Below are 17055 nucleotides of genomic sequence, written 5' to 3'. Positions count from 1 at the left end.
TTTCTCCTCAATTTTAGCATAAAGTTTAACTTTAAAATCCAGGGTGAAGGGTTTTAAAGGCTAAAAACAAAGGTATAAACATCAGCTGGTTTGGGCCTTGATCTTTGGCCTTTTCTACGGTAGCGCGGGAGTGCAGGGCTTTTAAAAGTATTTTATAACATTTACCATTTGACTCTTTATTATACACAGGGAATAGGAAAATGGGAACCATGGGTAAAAAAATTGGCCGAAGCTCCTCCAATTCCTAAGGACGTGATGTTTAATGAAATCATTGTACCAACTCTGGACACAATTCGATACTCTGCATTAATGGAATTGTTAACCACCCATCAAAAGCCTTCAATATTTGTGGGACCAACAGGAACTGGAAAGAGCGTTTATATTATTGTACGTACTGTAGAAATCTACGTGGTAAGCGTGCATAATATCCCCAGGAGTGTCACTTCGTAAACCACCTGTAATAGCAGGCTTCACGTTTTGAAAATATTCGATTATTGTGAGGTTGTAGCCACAGAGAATATTTTATTGTTAACTCCCTATTTCAGAAAATGGACTAAAGGTATACCATTTTACATTACTAAATTATTGTACCTTCTTAAAGGTATTTTAATAAAAATAGCTTGGGGCGCCTGGGTGGCTTAGTCGGTTAAGCGTCCGACTTTCGCTTAGGTCATGATCTCGCGGTTCGTGGGTTCGAGCCCCGCGTCGGGCTCTGTGCTGACTGCCAGCTCAGAGCCTGGAGCCTGTTTCAGAGTCTGTGACTCCCTCTCTCTCTGACCCTCCCCTGCTCACGCTGTCTCTCTCTCCCGGAAAAAAAAAAAAAAAAATTAAAAAAAAATTTAAAAAAAAATAAAAAAATAAAAAAAAATTAATAAAAATAGCTTGTTCAAGATGAAGAATTTCATATCCCTTGAAAGGAAGAGGCATTTTAATTAATTACACTTGATATCTAATTTTCAAAATTATTTAATATATGAAGGATTATTATGTAGCAGTAAGACTGATTGACTTCTGTAATGATTCCCATTGTGTGTCTGCTAAAGAAAGAAAAATGCTAGCTGCTCTAACAGATAATGCCCCAAATCTCAGGAGCCTTATACAGTCTGTAGGACTGATTGACTTCTGTAATGATTCCCATTGTGTGTCTGTTAAAGAAAGAAAAATGCTAGCTGCTCTAACAGATAATGCCCCAAATCTCAGGAGCCTTATACAGTCTGTGCTCCCTTGTGTTTAGAGGATCGTATTGAACAAAGAGTAGTTCTCGCCTCTAGTTTCAGATTTCTAAGGGCAGAAAGCTGCCTGGAGCTGTCAGTAAGCACCCCCAACTTTGGCAGGTAGGAGAAGTAAGTGCAAGTTCCCCAGGGTCAACTGGACAATGTGGAAGAGAAGTGGACTTCAGCCCTCTTGGGACTCCATTCTAGATGACCGCCCACAGCAGTGCAGCAGTGAGGGAGCCCCATTGTTCTCCTTAAGACAGAGAACTGCACAGTGTGGTGTCCCTTTGGAGTTTCTAAAGAACTGGCAGATCTGCTCCTCTCAGAGTAAGCATTTGGAAGCTTTCCACGACAGCAGGCAAGACCGCATTATCCAATAGAGAACCACAGTGATGCCAGTGGGGTAGGACTTTGGCCTGTCTTCCTCTAGCTCTGTCCCCGAGCCAGCATGGGGCAGGAAGAAGATGGGGAGAGAAGGTAGAGGAACCCAAATGAGGCATCAGTGATCCCTCTCCTATTGCAGGTTCTCACTCAACTCACATTCCCCCAATTATGATAGCACTGTTTCCAGTTCTTTCCTGATTTTATATTTTTATGTAATCTGTCGATCCTTTTGGAATATATTCAGGCATATGGTTAAATATTTGTCCTGGTATCATTTATTGAATAATAGCTTTCAGAACATACTGAAATGACACACTCATTATAATTTAAATAATGTATACATCAGGGACTATCCAAGAGGAGAGAAGTTTTAAACTGAGATTTTAAATTAAGGTGTTGGTTTGACTAGGGTTAAAAATCAGTCTTTCTGAAAGCATACAGAAAGTGAAGGGATTTACCCAAGATATCGTCAAGAGTCCAGAAATGGAGACTTGATATGGTTAACAGCAGTGGTTGGAGAAAAAGAAAGCCATTTGTCATTTGTACACTCATTTCAAATGCAGCCCAGGCAATAAAACTCTCCAGGCAAAAACAAAAACCCACTACTTTTTACAAAATGGGGAACATAGTTTGCATTTTCTATAATGCGTAATCTGCCTTTTCTGTCTAATCTGTTGTAAATATTTTTCTGTTTCATTATTCTTTTACAAGATGATTTGTAAAACACAACATCTTGATTAAGAATCATTACGGAAACTAATTTGACAATAAACTATTTGTAAATAAATAAATAAATAAAAATTAAAACAACAACAACAAAAAAACAAGAACAAAAAAAAAGAATCATTATAATTGCACCTGCTTTCCAGTGAAATCCATTTTGAGAATACAGTTATATTATTTAAGCTTCCTAACTTCTGGTCTGATAACTTGGTATTTAAGTGGAAAGATAACAGGCTATAAATAAAAAGAACATNCCTAGAAATAAATAAAAAATATTTTAAAAAAATAATTTAAAAAAAAGAACATTTATCTGGTAAGAAACACATGGCGATCTGAATTCTTCCCCTCTCCCCCATCCCTAGGAGCTTAAGCAAGTATCTTAGCCTCTGAGTCCCTATAACCTCTGTTTAAGAAGGAATTTGTACTCTTTGTGGTGGTTTTGGGAATCAGAGAGGCCATAAGCACGGGGCCTGGAAAAATAGAGACACGCCACTGGTATAGTAACTGTTATTTCTATTTATTCAATCCCTTTTTTCACACTGTTACGACACTCTAAGTTTAAATTCAAGTGTGTCAATAATTTTGCTTAGGGTGTATTTCAAATGTCAGGGCATAATTCCAACTGTGGCTTATTTTTTTTATTTCCTATTATATAGAATTTTCTTTTAAATCAACTCGGCAAAGAAATCTACAAGCCTCTGCTAATTAACTTCTCAGCACAAACTACAGCAGCTCAAACTCAGAATATAATCATGTCAAAACTGGACAAAAGAAGAAAGGGAGTTTTTGGTCCTCCTTTGGGCAAGAGAATGGTAACCGCTCTGTTTCGGTACATACGGCACATCGCTAGGCCCCGTCACTGACCCTGCTACAGTCAGAAAAATGAGACCAGATACACGAAGACTTGACATCTTTCTGTACACTGTGGTTTTTTTAATCACAAATTTTTATTAAGTTTTCCTAAAAGTGTGTTCATATTTGCATGTGCATTAGACAACTTGACATTAAAAACAAGCACTTGCCCTTTGAATTACAAGCAAAATATTCATCTGGGAAATCATCTACCTTTCTAATTCTCTGATTAACATTTCTATTTAGCACTCTATGCGGCTTGCTCCTCTAGACCTTTAAACAACCCAGCTATCAATTGACTTCTCTGTGTTCCTTTGCCAGGAATACCCCCTCTGAACCTTACTCTCACCACTCAGAGGTTATAATCATTTTAAAATCCTAGCATTCTCATTTCCTGTCATGTATTGAAATTGTATAAGGAAAAAGAGGAGGCATATTGTAAAACAAATTGTGTGAGAGGATTATTAAGTCCTCAACCCTTAATCTGTAAAGGTTAGTAATGAGACTTTCCCTATTCCTTAGAAGCATGAATGCTAGGGGATATTATTTTTTATTTGAAAAGAAACAACCATTTCTCACATATGTACTTTACAAGCAGATCATCTAATTCTTTGCCTCAACACTGTTTACACAATAGGACATTATATTAAGGTGTTAATATCTAATACTGCTTCTCTTTTATTCCCAGGTTGTCTTTGTAGATGATGTCAATATGCCCGCTCGGGAAGTGTATGGGGCTCAGCCTCCCATTGAGTTGCTTAGACAATGGTTAGATCACTGGAATTGGTATGACCTAAAAGATTGTTCTATGATTAAGCTAGTGGACATTCAAATCATGTGTGCTATGGGACCTCCAGGTACATTTTCTGAGTTTATGATTCCTAAGATTGAGTTTCAGTCTGAGTATACCTAGAGAGATAGCTGGAGAAAGAAGGAGAAATCCAACTGGACAATCTGAGTTACAGTTTCTTGTGTATATGTTTTCTCTGTGTATTCCTGGTGACCTATGGGAATATAGTTACAGTGGTCAACACTACAAAATGGGTTACCTTCTATGGGGCCATTCTCTAACCAATTCTTCCAAATCCCTTTTCTCCCACATTCTGGGACTTTGCTCTGCACTTCCTGTCTCTGCATTCTAAAGAATCCAGATGCCCTTGAAGCAGCTCATTTACCTCTCTTTTATTCCTTAATTCTTCAACTGTATGAAATTCCCTTTTCCTCTACTCCAATCATGTCCCATTCTAGTGAGTCTTTGGATTTAGACAGGCTGTTAAGAGGAATTGAAGTAGCAAACAGTCAGAAGAATTAAGCCTTAACCATTTTTTGTGTTTCTCAAGGGAAACTGATAAACTCAAAGGAATTTCTATGCAAGGGAAATTTCTTTTATGCTGGGGTATCGAAAGTGGCTTGATTCAAGTAACTGGACATCTTTAACTGTTAATCTTTAACTGTTCTTTTCCTGAACTCAAGCTGGCATTCTAGTATTTATTTATTTAGTTTTGTACTTATTTATTTTTCTTTTTGAATCATCGTTACCAGTTACTTTAATTAAAAAACATTATATTTATTTAAATGCAAGTTAGTTAACAGATAGTGGAGTCTTAGTTTCAGGAGGAGAACTTAGTGATTCATCACTTACATATAACACCCAGTTCTCATCCCCGCAAGTGCCCTCCTCAGGGCCCATCACCCATTTAGCCCATCTCCCCAACCACTTCCCTCCAGCAGCTCTCAGTTTCTCTTACATAAGAGTCTCTTATGGTTTGTCTTCCTCTCTCTTTTTTTTCTTATTTTTCCTTCCCTTTCCCTATGTCCATCTGATTTGTTTCTTCAAATCCACATATGAGTGAAAGCATGATTTTTACCTTTCTTTGACTAACTTCTTTCACTTAGCATAATACACTCAAGTTCCATCCACATTGTTGCAAATGGCAAGATTTCATTCTTCTTGATTGCCAAGTAATATTCCATTGTGTATATATGCCACATATTCTTTATCCATTCATCAGTCATTGGACACTTGTGCTCTTTCCATACTTAGTCTCTTGTTGATAGTGCTGCTATAAACATTGTGGTGCATTAGCCCCTTCAAATCACCATTTTTGTATCCTTTGGATAAATACCTAGTTGGTACTCTAGTCTTTAAAAATCCCTTTTCTCTTTAAAAATAAAAAACAAAAAAGGGGCACCTGGGTGGCTCAGTTGGTTGAGCGTCTGGTCTCTGCTCAGGTCATGATCTCACTGCTCATGAGTTCAAGCCCTGCTTTGGGCTCTGTGCTGACAGCTTGGAACCTGGAGCCTGCTTCAGATTCTGTCTCTCTCTTTCTCTGCCCCTTCCTCCATCTCAAAAATAAATAAACATTAAAACAATTTTTTGAGGGGCGCCTGGGTGGCTTAGTCGGTTAAGCGTCCGACTTTCGCTTGGGTCATGATCTCGCGGTTCGTGGGTTCGAGCCCCGCATCGGGCTCTGTGCTGACAGCTTGGAACCTGGAGCCTGCTTCAGATTCTGTCTCTCTCTTTCTCTGCCCCTTCCTCCATCTCAAAAATAAATAAACATTAAAACAATTTTTTGAATTCCTTTTCTCTATACCATTTCTTCAGGGAATCCCCTTGGAATTTGCCACCTAACCCCTGACCTTATCTTCCCTGTAATGCAGTCGGTTTGCTCTGAGTCGGTAATTGCTCTCAGCATACATCCTGGGCCACTTCAAATGCTTTTCTTCTTTTTTTTCCTTCGAAGTTTTAATTTAAATTCCAGTTAGTTAGCATACAGCATAATATTAGTTTTAAGTGTTGGACTCAGTGATTTATCACTTACATTTAACACCCAATGTTCATCACAAGTGCCCTCCATAATACCCATCACCCATTTAGCCCATCCCCTCCAGCAACCCGCAGTTTTTTCTCTATAGTTAACAGTCTGACTTATGGTTTGCCTCTGTTTTCTTTCTTTCTCTTTCTTTCTTTCTTTCTTTCTTTCTTTCTTTCTTTCTTTCTTTCTTTCTTTCTCTCTTTCTTTCTCTCTCTCTCTCTCTTTCTTTCTTTCTTTCTTTCTTTCTTTCTTTCTCTCTCTGTCTCTCTCTCTTTCTTTCTTTCTTTCTTCCTTCCTTCCTCTCTTTCTTTCTCTCTCTCTCTCTCTCTCCCTCCCTCCCTCCCTTCCACAAGATTCTTTTGTTCCTGGGTCTCAGACTTGGTTTTACTTTGCCTCTTTCCTCTTACCCAAGCCAGTCATTTGTATCACGTGTTCACTTTGCTGTGTTCCTTCAGAGACTAGACAGAGGAGTGGGCTGAAGCCATGAGGTACCTTTTCCTCTTGGACCCAATCTTCTAAACACATCACCATTTATGAATGATCTCTGGGAAGAAAAGTTGAAGACCAAGCTGGCAGATGTGATTTCTGGCCTTTCTTTCATCAACCCTTTCACCATCTCCTTAAACTTGCCCAAGTACATTAGGGTTCTTCATATTAAGTTCCTAAATACCATAGACAAACACAGCTGTTTTGATGTGTAGAGTACCAGTTACATACTTTCACACAGTATTCATATTTTCAGAATCAGCATCAGATAAATCAGTGATAGAAGCAAATACAGGTTTACTTGGTTTTAAGTAAATATAAAACATGACCCTACATATTTTTATGCAAAAATATGTGTTAGAGATATTACATACTTTTAAAATCACTTCTTGACTAAAGACGTCATGATAGAATGCCCTTAAAAGCAAATGTAATTATATATTAAAAGATGACATCAATAATAATTTTTTCAGATGATGTTACATTCTAAGTCAGTTATTAAAGCCTCATATATAAAAATACAGTCATAATTTTATGAAAGTGAGATAATCCCCCAGTTTTTAAAATGCAAGCAGTCAATGAAGTGGCCACATGAGCCACTGACATTCATTTCAGGATGTGGGGGAAGATCATGCCAAGATCATGCTGAATTTCACCCATGTGGGAAGGACTCTAAAGTTTGATCAGTAATGTTCCCCAATATTGTATATAATATTACCATTGTATAATGTTACATCTGGATATTATATTGCAATGAGGCTGTTTATAGTTTACTGCTTTGGGCTATATGAGTCATAGAGAAGGTGGCTGACAGCTTTCTATCTGGTCTCATTTCTTTTGGCAAATAGACCTGACCCAAGAACTCAATCAGATAATTCAACTAGAAAAACAGCTTCCTTAATTTGAGGGAGAAACTGTTTTCAGGTCAGGGTTGCCCAGATAATTATTCTTAATTTCTCTGTGTGCTGTGCATTTGTCCATCTTTCAAGTGATTTATGCTATAAAGTATTGGAGAAAATATTCTAGTGTGTAGTAGTAATGTTGTTAAGAGTTACTCTTTTTAATATTTAGGTGGTGGTCGAAATCCAGTAACCCCCCGATACATGCGACATTTCAATATTATAACAATCAATGAGTTTAGTGATAAATCCATGTTTACGATATTCTCTAGAATCTTAACCTGGCATTTAAAGATCTGGTAAGTAATTTAAAGTGAATTTCTTTTTTTATTATGGAACATAAAGTCTTTTGGAAACATATCAATATAAGTAGTGCTTCTCCAACTTTTCCACAAAAACATCCCTACATAAAGAAAAAGGTAACAGGTAACACTGCTCTCCCCTGCTGCTCACATCTCCAGGTATGGGATAATGCAAGGGGACAGAGTACCTTTCCCTTTTTGTCTGAAGTCTTGGATTTTAGCCCCCAAATCCATACAGATTTTGCACTCTGCTATTTAATATGTACACATTGGAATTGTCAATGTTTTGAATTTTCACCGTGTAGTGCAATTAATGCTGGAAAGATTGATGCCAGGCTTATCCTGTGACTTTGATTCCCTATAGGGAATTCTTGAGTTCTCTCAGAAGGTTCATGTCCAAGTTTGAGTGTAGGCCTGGAGATTGTATCCTGGGAAGTGTTGTTCCCTAGCTCTGGCCATTGAGAGCTTTTCAGCACGACGAATGGAGGTCAAGGAGCCAAGTAGAACTGGGCAACGCAAGTCTCAGTTCCCTACTGTCCATTCTCAGGAAATTGTCATTCCTTGCCCTTTCCTGTGATGATGGAGGAGGGCAGCTGGCTCCTCGTGGAGTCAGAGGTTAAATATAGTCCGTTTTTCCAAATGGATATTCATTTGCCATGTTCTTTCTACCCTAATTATGCCTTTTCCCATTGTTTTTTTTTTTAAATCCTGCCACTGTATTTATTTCACTTTCTTTTTAACTTTCCTCTTTCTTTTTCTCTTTTTCTTATTTTTTCCATATTTTTACTTACTTCCTTGTTTTCTCTGAAAATACTCATTTCACCAGTGTTCTTCAGGGGTTCCATTTATATGCAACTGAGAATGCTGAGGGGTGAAAGCAGTTAGGACACATTTGTCTGGTGGATACTGGATTTGAGTTACATAATCCAGGTTCCTTGGCTGGCTCTTCTGTTCACTTATTTAAGTAATTTTAAGTCCATTAGATTGGTCCTGCCTTCCTATTGAACATAAAATAATGAATGGAAAGTTGTAAAAAAATTTAAATTCTATTACCATTATTATTATTAGAAATGGTAATCTTATAAATTAAATCAATTGGTTCAATCAGAAAAATTTTGCACTAGACATGTTAAATATCATTTATGTATATTTGCTAACATTTTCTTTTTTATTAATTTTTCTTAAGTTATAAATTTCCAGATGATTTTCTAGATTTGACCACACAGATTATAAATGGTACCATGACTCTGTATAAAGAAGCCATGAAGAATCTGTTGCCTACGCCAGCTAAGTCTCACTACTTGTTCAACCTCCGTGATTTCTCCCGCGTCATTCAGGGGGTTTGTTTGTCAAGACCAGAAACAGCAGAAACCAAAGAAGTGATTAAGCGTCTCTGGGTTCATGAGGTAAATTTTTGTGTTATTGACCACTGGGTAAAAAAGAAACATTTAATAGTTTATATTGTTGAGGGGCGCCTGGGTGGCTTAGTCAGTTAAGCGTCCGACTTTTGCTTAGGTCATGATCTCGCGGTTCGTGGGTTCGAGCCCCGTGTCGGGCTCTGTACTGACTGCCAGCTCAGAGCCTGGAGCCTGTTTCAGTCTGTGACTCCCTCTCTCTCTGACCCTCCCCTGCTCACGCTGTCTCTCTCTCTCTCCTAGAAATAAATAAAACATTAAAAAAAAAAGTTTATATTGTTGAAATGCATTCAGCTATTTGGTATTATGAAGCCCAATGATCAAAGTAATTTAAAAGAATATTTAACACAATATATTTTATGATATTTAAAATGCTTTATCTCGCAGTTTTAGAAATTTTTGTTGATTTATAAGATATCCTGAAGTAGGTACCACTTTGGATCAATCTCCTTTAAGTTAGTTAATCCTTGTTAGTTTGATTTTAAATAATTTTTGAGATGGAATACTTTTTAAGGAACTGATTTTGTAAGAAGTCGATGTATTTATTTACATTACTTGTAGTATTTTTAGATGCCAAAAAACTGCAAAGCAAACTAATTTTGAGAGCACACACACTATATAAAAATACATTTATCTCTATGAAGAGGTATATGGGTGAATATTTTCTTATAAAATCTTGTGGAAATAGGGAAGAGAATACAAAAAATAAGACAGCAGAAATAATAATTCATTGTTTTAAAAGTAGGGGTTCCTGGGTGACTCAGTCAGTTAAGCATCCAACTTCAGCTCAGGCCATGATCTCGTCGTTCACAGATTCAAGGCACATGTCAGGCTCTGTGCTGACAGCTCAGAGCCTGGAACCTGCTTTGGATTCTGTATCTCCTTCTCTCTCTACCCCTCCCCTGCTCATGCTCTATCTCCCTGTCTCTCAAAAATAAATGTTAAAAAAATTAAAAATATTTTAAAAGTAGACAAAGAATATAGAAAAGTTAAAGAAAAATTTTTATTTTTAATATGTATATAATTAGCTATTTTAATTTACTAATGTAGTCAAGAAATCTTGAAAATGGAATGTGCTGCTGTGTTAAAACCACGTGCTCTAGAGACATAAGTTTCTAAAGGGTGTTTACAAACTCCATTTCTGTAGGCATTTTATTCTACAGTTTGAATTCCTAAATCCTCACACATCCAAATCTATGTCCAGATGAAAGTCCATTCTACTCCAGTATTTTGGCCACGGCAAGGTCCTTAAAAGTAATTTTTTTGGAAAAGTATGATCTGTGGATTCTTACTGTACTCTTCTGTAGACCTCTTAATTGCCCGAGTAGGATCTGTATCTGGGGCCATGGTTGCAGCCTCTAATTCTGGGGGGCCAGAAGGGTGATAGAAATAGCTAAATGGTGGAGTGGGAGAGAGATGTGAGAGGAGGATTTCACTGACTTCATCAAAAGAGTTAATTTTGTCAGCAGCCAAATCTTGCTCGAGGAAGCATCTAGCGTCCTCCACTTTAGGAGCTTCACCCCTGATATTCCTTCTGCCTAGAATACTCTTCCCCCCATTATCCACAAAGCCTGCCTACTTCCTTAAGTTCTCTGCTCAAATATCCCCTTTGTGTAGAGGCTTGCCTTGGGCCGTCCCCACCCGCCATAGCTCTTTTTCCTTTATCTCACTTTCTTCTTCATAACACTGAACATCACTTTCCATTGCCTATATCCTGGCTTATTTAATGTCTCTACTAGAAAGAAAGCTTGGTGAAAGCAACGTCTTTACTTACTCATCTTTTACCAGTGCCTGACACAAGGCAAGCGTGCAGTAAATATTCTTGTGTGAGTGAATAAAGGGAGGAAGAAGTCAATCTTACTATACATAACATGTTTTGTCACTTGGGATTATACACGCCATTGCTTTCTTCCAGTCATGGGAACAGGTCATATGTGCTGTTATGTACTTATGATATGTGCCATTACTTTTTAGCCTTTTTCAAATTTTATACTATCTTTGATGTTAGATTATGGAGTTTGGACAATGGCTGTTGAGCTCTTGGGCCATTTAATGATTTTCTTAATATAATAACTTGCAATATTTAATGACTACTTCATATAACATAATGAGTTTAAGTCCTCAGCTCAAAACCTTATAACAGCACTCTATTATCAGGGATTACAAAAAAAAAGTCTGGTGGCCCATAAGATCTTATATGTGTACCTCTTTCCTGCCTTTTCTCAGGCTGCCTCCTTCTGTCACATTCATTCAGCCTTCATGATCAGCACAGACCTCCTGGAATGCTCTTCCTCCAGAGAGTGATTCTGTGGGCTGGCTTCCTACTGCCTTTGATCAAATGTCTCCTTCTTGATGGACCTCACATTCACTACCCTCTTGAATACCCCAGGCTCATATCCCATTAACAGTTCCAGTCTTTCTTGACTTGCTCTATTTTTCTTCCTTTCATAGCATTTATCAGCATCTAACATGCCATACATAATTTATTTGCTTTGTGTATTGTCCATCCCTCTCAGATAGCAGACAAGGCTCATGAGGGCAGAGTAGCTTTTTATTTATTTTTATGTTTTTTGCCACTGATTTATCCACAGTGCTGAGAACAGGGCTAGGCACATTCTTCTCAACATTTCCAAAAACATAAAGTGATTGAACTCAACACTCTATTTGGGCTTTGTTTCTATTCACTCAAAAAAGATTTCCTGAGGGTCTAATATATGTCAGATGCTGTGTTAAGTGTCCTTTTCCTTTCCAGACCCTTACGCCAAACTAGAGGACCTAATATAAGTTTACTAAATAGTTTTCAAGGTGTGAAATTGGCTTACTAGTTTACATTCCCTTTGGTTTTTCCATGGCTTTCAAATGCTAGCATGCATAACATCTGATTTGCTTGTTAAATATAAATAGTCTGCACAAGTGACCCAAGGAAAAAATAAGTTGGATTTCATCAAAGTTAAAAATGTTCATGTTACAAAGAACACTGTCTAGAAAGTGAAAGGATAGCTTATAGCACAGGGAAGAATATCTGCAAGTCACACATCTGATCAGTGTCTAATATCCAGAAAACATAAAGAACTATTACAACTCAACAGTAGAAGACAACCCAATTTAAAAGTGGGTAAAAGATTTGAATAGACATTTTCCCAAAGATGATATACAGATGGACAATAAGCACATGAAAAGATGTTCAACATCTTTAGTCATCAGGGAAATGCAAATTAAAACCACTGTGAGGTATAGCTCACACCCACTAGGACAGCTATAATAATAATTTAAAACAAACAAACAACAAAAACAGGTGAGGATGGTGGAGGAATCCAAGCCTTCATGTACTGCTTGTGGGAAAGAAAAATGGTGCAGCTACTTTGGAAAACAGTTTGGTAGTTCCTCAAAATGTTAAACATAGACTTACCATATGGCCCAGCAATTCCGCTCCTAAGCCGTGTACCCAAGAGAACAAAAAACACGTGTCCACATAAAAACTTATATCCAACTGTTACTAGAATTGTTCATAATAGCCAAAAATTGGAAACAGCTCAGATACATGTCAGCTGACAGACAGATAAACAAAATGTGACATATGTACACAGTGGAATTGTATTCAGCCCTGAAAAGAAATACTGATGCATGCTACAACATGAATGAACCCAGAATGCATCATGCCAAGTGAATGAAGCCAGACACACAAAGGTCACATATGATCCCATTTATATGAAATGTGCAGAGTAAGAAAATGTAGTGACAGAAAGTAGATTAATGGTTGTAATGTAATGTGGTGCAGGTGTTACTATTTCCATTCTATACGTAAAGAAGCTGATGCAGACAGGTTTAGTAATAGCCCCCAAACGCCAGAAGTTTTGCTGACAAAAAAATCATTGCTTATATGATATGTGTATTAGTCTGCTAGGGCTACCATAACAGAATACCACAGTTCGTCCGAGCCTGGTTTTTGGCTTGTGAAAGAGTTTGTAATTACGAATACAAACTTTTAATAAATATGGAGCTATTTAGATTTTTTTTTAATCTTTTCTGAGAGTACTTTTTATATTACTGGAGGTTAATATGTAAGTTAAACTACAAAAATAGAAGAATCCATCCGTAATGCTGCTTCTCAATTATCATACAGGTCCTTAGAGTGTATTATGATCGCCTTCTGGATAATGCAGATAGAAGTTGGCTTATCAACTACATTCAAGAAATTTTGAGAAAATACATGAATGAAGATTTTCATGAGCTTTTTCGGAATTTAGATTTTGATAATGATGGAGTAGTAGAAGAAGACGACCTGCGTAGCTTAATGTTTTGTGATTTCCACGATCCCAAGAAGGAGGACACCAACTATAGAGAAGTTGCAGATGTGGATCATCTTCGGATGATAGTAGAAGTTCATCTAGAAGAATACAACAATATGAGCAAAAAAACCATGAGCCTTGTCTTGTTCCGATTTGCCATTGAACACATCAGCAGAATCTCCAGGATCCTGAAGCAGCCTCGCAGCCATGCCCTTCTCGTTGGTGTCGGAGGGAGTGGAAGGCAGTCTGTCACCAGGTTAGCTGCCCACATGGCTGATTATTCGGTTTTTCAGGTTGAAATCTCCAAGGGCTATGGTACTTCGGAGTGGCATGAAGATTTAAAAGTGATCTTAAGGAAATGTGCCGAAGGTGAGATGCACGGGGTCTTCCTGTTTACAGACACTCAGATTAAAAGGGAGTCATTTCTAGAAGACGTCAACAATCTGCTGAATGCTGGGGAGGTTCCAAATCTCTTTGCATTAGATGAGAAGCAGGAGATATGTGACAAGATGCGACAGTTAGATCGCCAACGGGATAAAACCAAGCAAACAGATGGAAGCCCCATTGCTCTTTTCAATATGTTTATTGATCGCTGCCGCAACCAACTGCACGTGGTCCTCGCCATGAGTCCCATTGGAGACGCATTTCGGATTCGCCTTAGGAAGTTCCCTGCTCTTGTTAACTGCTGTACCATCGACTGGTTTCAGGTATTGCCATGTAAATTTTAGATAGACTTCTAGAAATCTTGTATCTTCATCATCATCATAACTTATTTTATAGACCCCCCCCCAAAATGTAGTTTAGCAGAATTTTCTAAACTATAAGAATTTTCTACTTCAAGATATCTTCATAATAGGAAGAAAACATTTTATTCTTAATAAATACTGTCATTGACCTCAATATATTATAAAAGGTTTTAGGATAAAGTTGGATATCAGTCAGAGTCCTGACAGGGAGCAGCACACTGAGGAAAGTTGGATGAAGGCACCGTTCACAGAGATGTAGGTGGGGGTAAAGGGACTGAGAGGAGATGGGGGAACAATGAGGAAGGGGTGGAGCATAGTAAGGAGTTGTTACTACAAGCAGGGCATAAAGGGGCATAGGGAGGAAAGTGTGTCGCTGGAGCTTGGAGCTCTGTAAGTAGGACTTCCTGATGGGAACAGGAACCCAAAACCTAGACCTAAGCTCCTGCTGGAAGGGAAGGGAGAGTATGAATGTGCCTTCTTCCATCCTCCACTCTCTATCCATTAGCTGAACCCAACAGGCATTCAAAAGGAAGGCTAGAGTGACACTTGTGGTAGTAAACTTCAGAAGGAGGAAGCATAGATCAGATGAGATAAGAATGAGTGGTGAGAAGTTTGTGGGCTGTGGCAGAGGTCCCATAAGTGAAAGCTAACATGTAAGCATTTTTGACCTTGGGGAATTGACGCAGCCCCTCTTCTCCTCCATTTCCTACTATGATTATTTCTTGCAAAACATATTTATGGAACTCTTGCTCAATACCAGGCACTATTCTAAATGCTGGAAGCGAAAAAGAAAATGAAATAAATAGATGAGGCTTCTGATCTCCATGAGCTTACTTTCTAGAGACAGACAAATGAGCAAGAAATCATTCTGTTAACAGGCTAGCATATAGAGTCTAAAAGGCTTTCTGAATAGGTGATCTTTACAAGGAAACACGGCAGACAAAAAATGCCAGCCCTGAGAGGACCTCGGCATATCTAGTGAAGGCAGGGGGCTGTCGAAGGATTGAGTGTGTCAGGTAACATGGGGTAGTAGGTGCAGAGTAACTGACGGGAAAGCAGCAGAGGTGAGGTCAGAAAGGTGGGAAGAGCCTGACGGGCAGAGGTTTACAAATTGGTTTTGGATCTGAAATATGCTGGGAAGTCTCTGAAGGATTAGAAGTTGGAGAGAAGAGAAAATTTACATTTTGAAAAAATCACCCTGGCAGCTATAGAGAGCACACAAGCAGGGAGACCAGTTAGGGCGCTGTGGGAATATTTCAAGCAGATGAAAACAGAGTTGAATTGGGGTGGTTGTTATAGACATAGGAAGAGAAAGGATTTGGAAGCTACTGTAGGGGGGGATAGGAACTCTGTTTGGGATTTGTTGGAGATACTTCCAGGAGAAATCAAGGAGGTAGTTGCTCATATGATTCTGGAGTTTAGGGGAAAGGATAATAACATTTAATCCAGAGAACTATTGAGAAAAATAATGAGATAATACCAGTAGGGTGCACACAGAGATGGACCTTCCGTAAGTTTAGTCTTTCCCTCTTTCTTTCTCCTACAATACTCGTGAACATTTTCAAGCCAAGAAGAGTTAGTATTACTTGCACTGGCTACTGGCTCTCTGTCCTAAGCATGCAAGTCCTTGTGTGGGGGGAAGGGGAAGTTCCTCATGGAACTTCACTTCTGCCCCATTCTTCATGCGGCCCCTCCATTTCAAACACCCATAAATTGCAAAGGACTGCAGTAGTAACAGACTTCCACTAGTCACTTTAATCAGGGGCTAAAGCATTTATCTTCTATTTAGTCATGGCCTGAAGATGCACTCCAGGCAGTTGCCTCACGCTTCTTGGAAGAAATTGAAATGTCAGAGGAAATACGAGAAGGCTGTATCGACATGTGTAAAATCTTCCACACTTCTACTATAGATTTATCAACATCCTTCTATGTTGAACTTCAAAGATACAATTATGTGACTCCTACCTCTTATCTTGAATTAATCTCCACTTTCAAACTGTTGTTGGAAAAGAAAAGAAGGTAAAAATGAAATTTCACATTTCTAAGTAAGCGATGGTGGTTTAAAAATATTTGTACAAAAATGACATAGTTGTGATGTTAAAGAGATTTATTTTGTATACGCATATACATGTATGTGAGTTTTGTGAAACTTTAAGTGATATATCCCACAAACCTTTGTAGGATAGGGAGAAGATCTGATACATTGTCTAGCATAGACTAGCATTGTCTAAGTGCATAATCATATTTGTTGAAAGAATAAAGGTGTGCCTCTCAGAGCTGGGCTAGGGCTCTAGGAACCTTTGACAATGATATTGAGTAAACACCCATAGAGAGAATTTTTTTTAATAAGTAATTAGATAATAGAAAAAACTGCAGAGTAGCTGAAACCCAGAAAGAGCTACTCTGTACACCTAGCGTGGATTCCTTCTTTAAACTCTCATTTGAAAACATTGATATCAACATCAGTCAAGTTAACATACTGTAGAATGTGTCAATGTGAGTTCTTAATGTCGTTGGGAATGACTCGTAGATTCAAAAATATTATTCAGAAGCTTCTTTGGTTCTGTAAAATACTCAATCTATTATAAAACGTAAAAACGTTATCTTAAGCTAGAAGTTTAGAAATTTTAGTGATCCACCTTCTAAGGAGTCTTAAGCTAATGTTTGGTCATATTCAAAAAGTTATTTAAATAAATTTTTACATAGAATTTATAATTTTTTTTTACAAATACTATATTGTCAAATTAGTTTCCACATAACACTCAGTGCTCATCCCCACAAGTGCCCTCCTCCATGCCCATCTCCCCCCCCCCACATCCATCAGTCCTCAGTTTTTGTCAGCATTCAAGAGTCTCTCATGGTTTGCCTCTCTCCCTTTCCCCCACCATTTCCCTGCTTCTTCTCCCCCTTGATCCTCCGTTAAGGTCCT

General features: G+C 38.2%; 1 protein-coding gene across 1 annotated transcript in view; it reads left to right on the top strand.

Moving 5' to 3' along the window:
• The window catches only part of DNAH7 (dynein axonemal heavy chain 7), a 245938-nt gene that overhangs the window by 125215 nt on the left and 103668 nt on the right, over positions 1 to 17055 (top strand). Inside the window, exons 36-42 of the mRNA XM_077745812.1 lie at positions 190 to 387; positions 2978 to 3133; positions 3862 to 4030; positions 7547 to 7673; positions 8863 to 9082; positions 13215 to 14087; positions 15916 to 16145. Of these exons, the coding sequence (XP_077601938.1) occupies positions 190 to 387; positions 2978 to 3133; positions 3862 to 4030; positions 7547 to 7673; positions 8863 to 9082; positions 13215 to 14087; positions 15916 to 16145 (1973 nt within the window). The remainder of the gene's footprint in view (positions 1 to 189; positions 388 to 2977; positions 3134 to 3861; positions 4031 to 7546; positions 7674 to 8862; positions 9083 to 13214; positions 14088 to 15915; positions 16146 to 17055) is intronic.

Source organism: Crocuta crocuta, unplaced genomic scaffold, assembly GCF_008692635.1.
Source record: "Crocuta crocuta isolate KB4526 unplaced genomic scaffold, BGI_CrCroc_1.0 scaffold564, whole genome shotgun sequence".
Taxonomy (NCBI): domain Eukaryota; kingdom Metazoa; phylum Chordata; class Mammalia; order Carnivora; family Hyaenidae; genus Crocuta; species Crocuta crocuta.
This window is presented reverse-complemented; position numbering and strand designations above follow the sequence as displayed.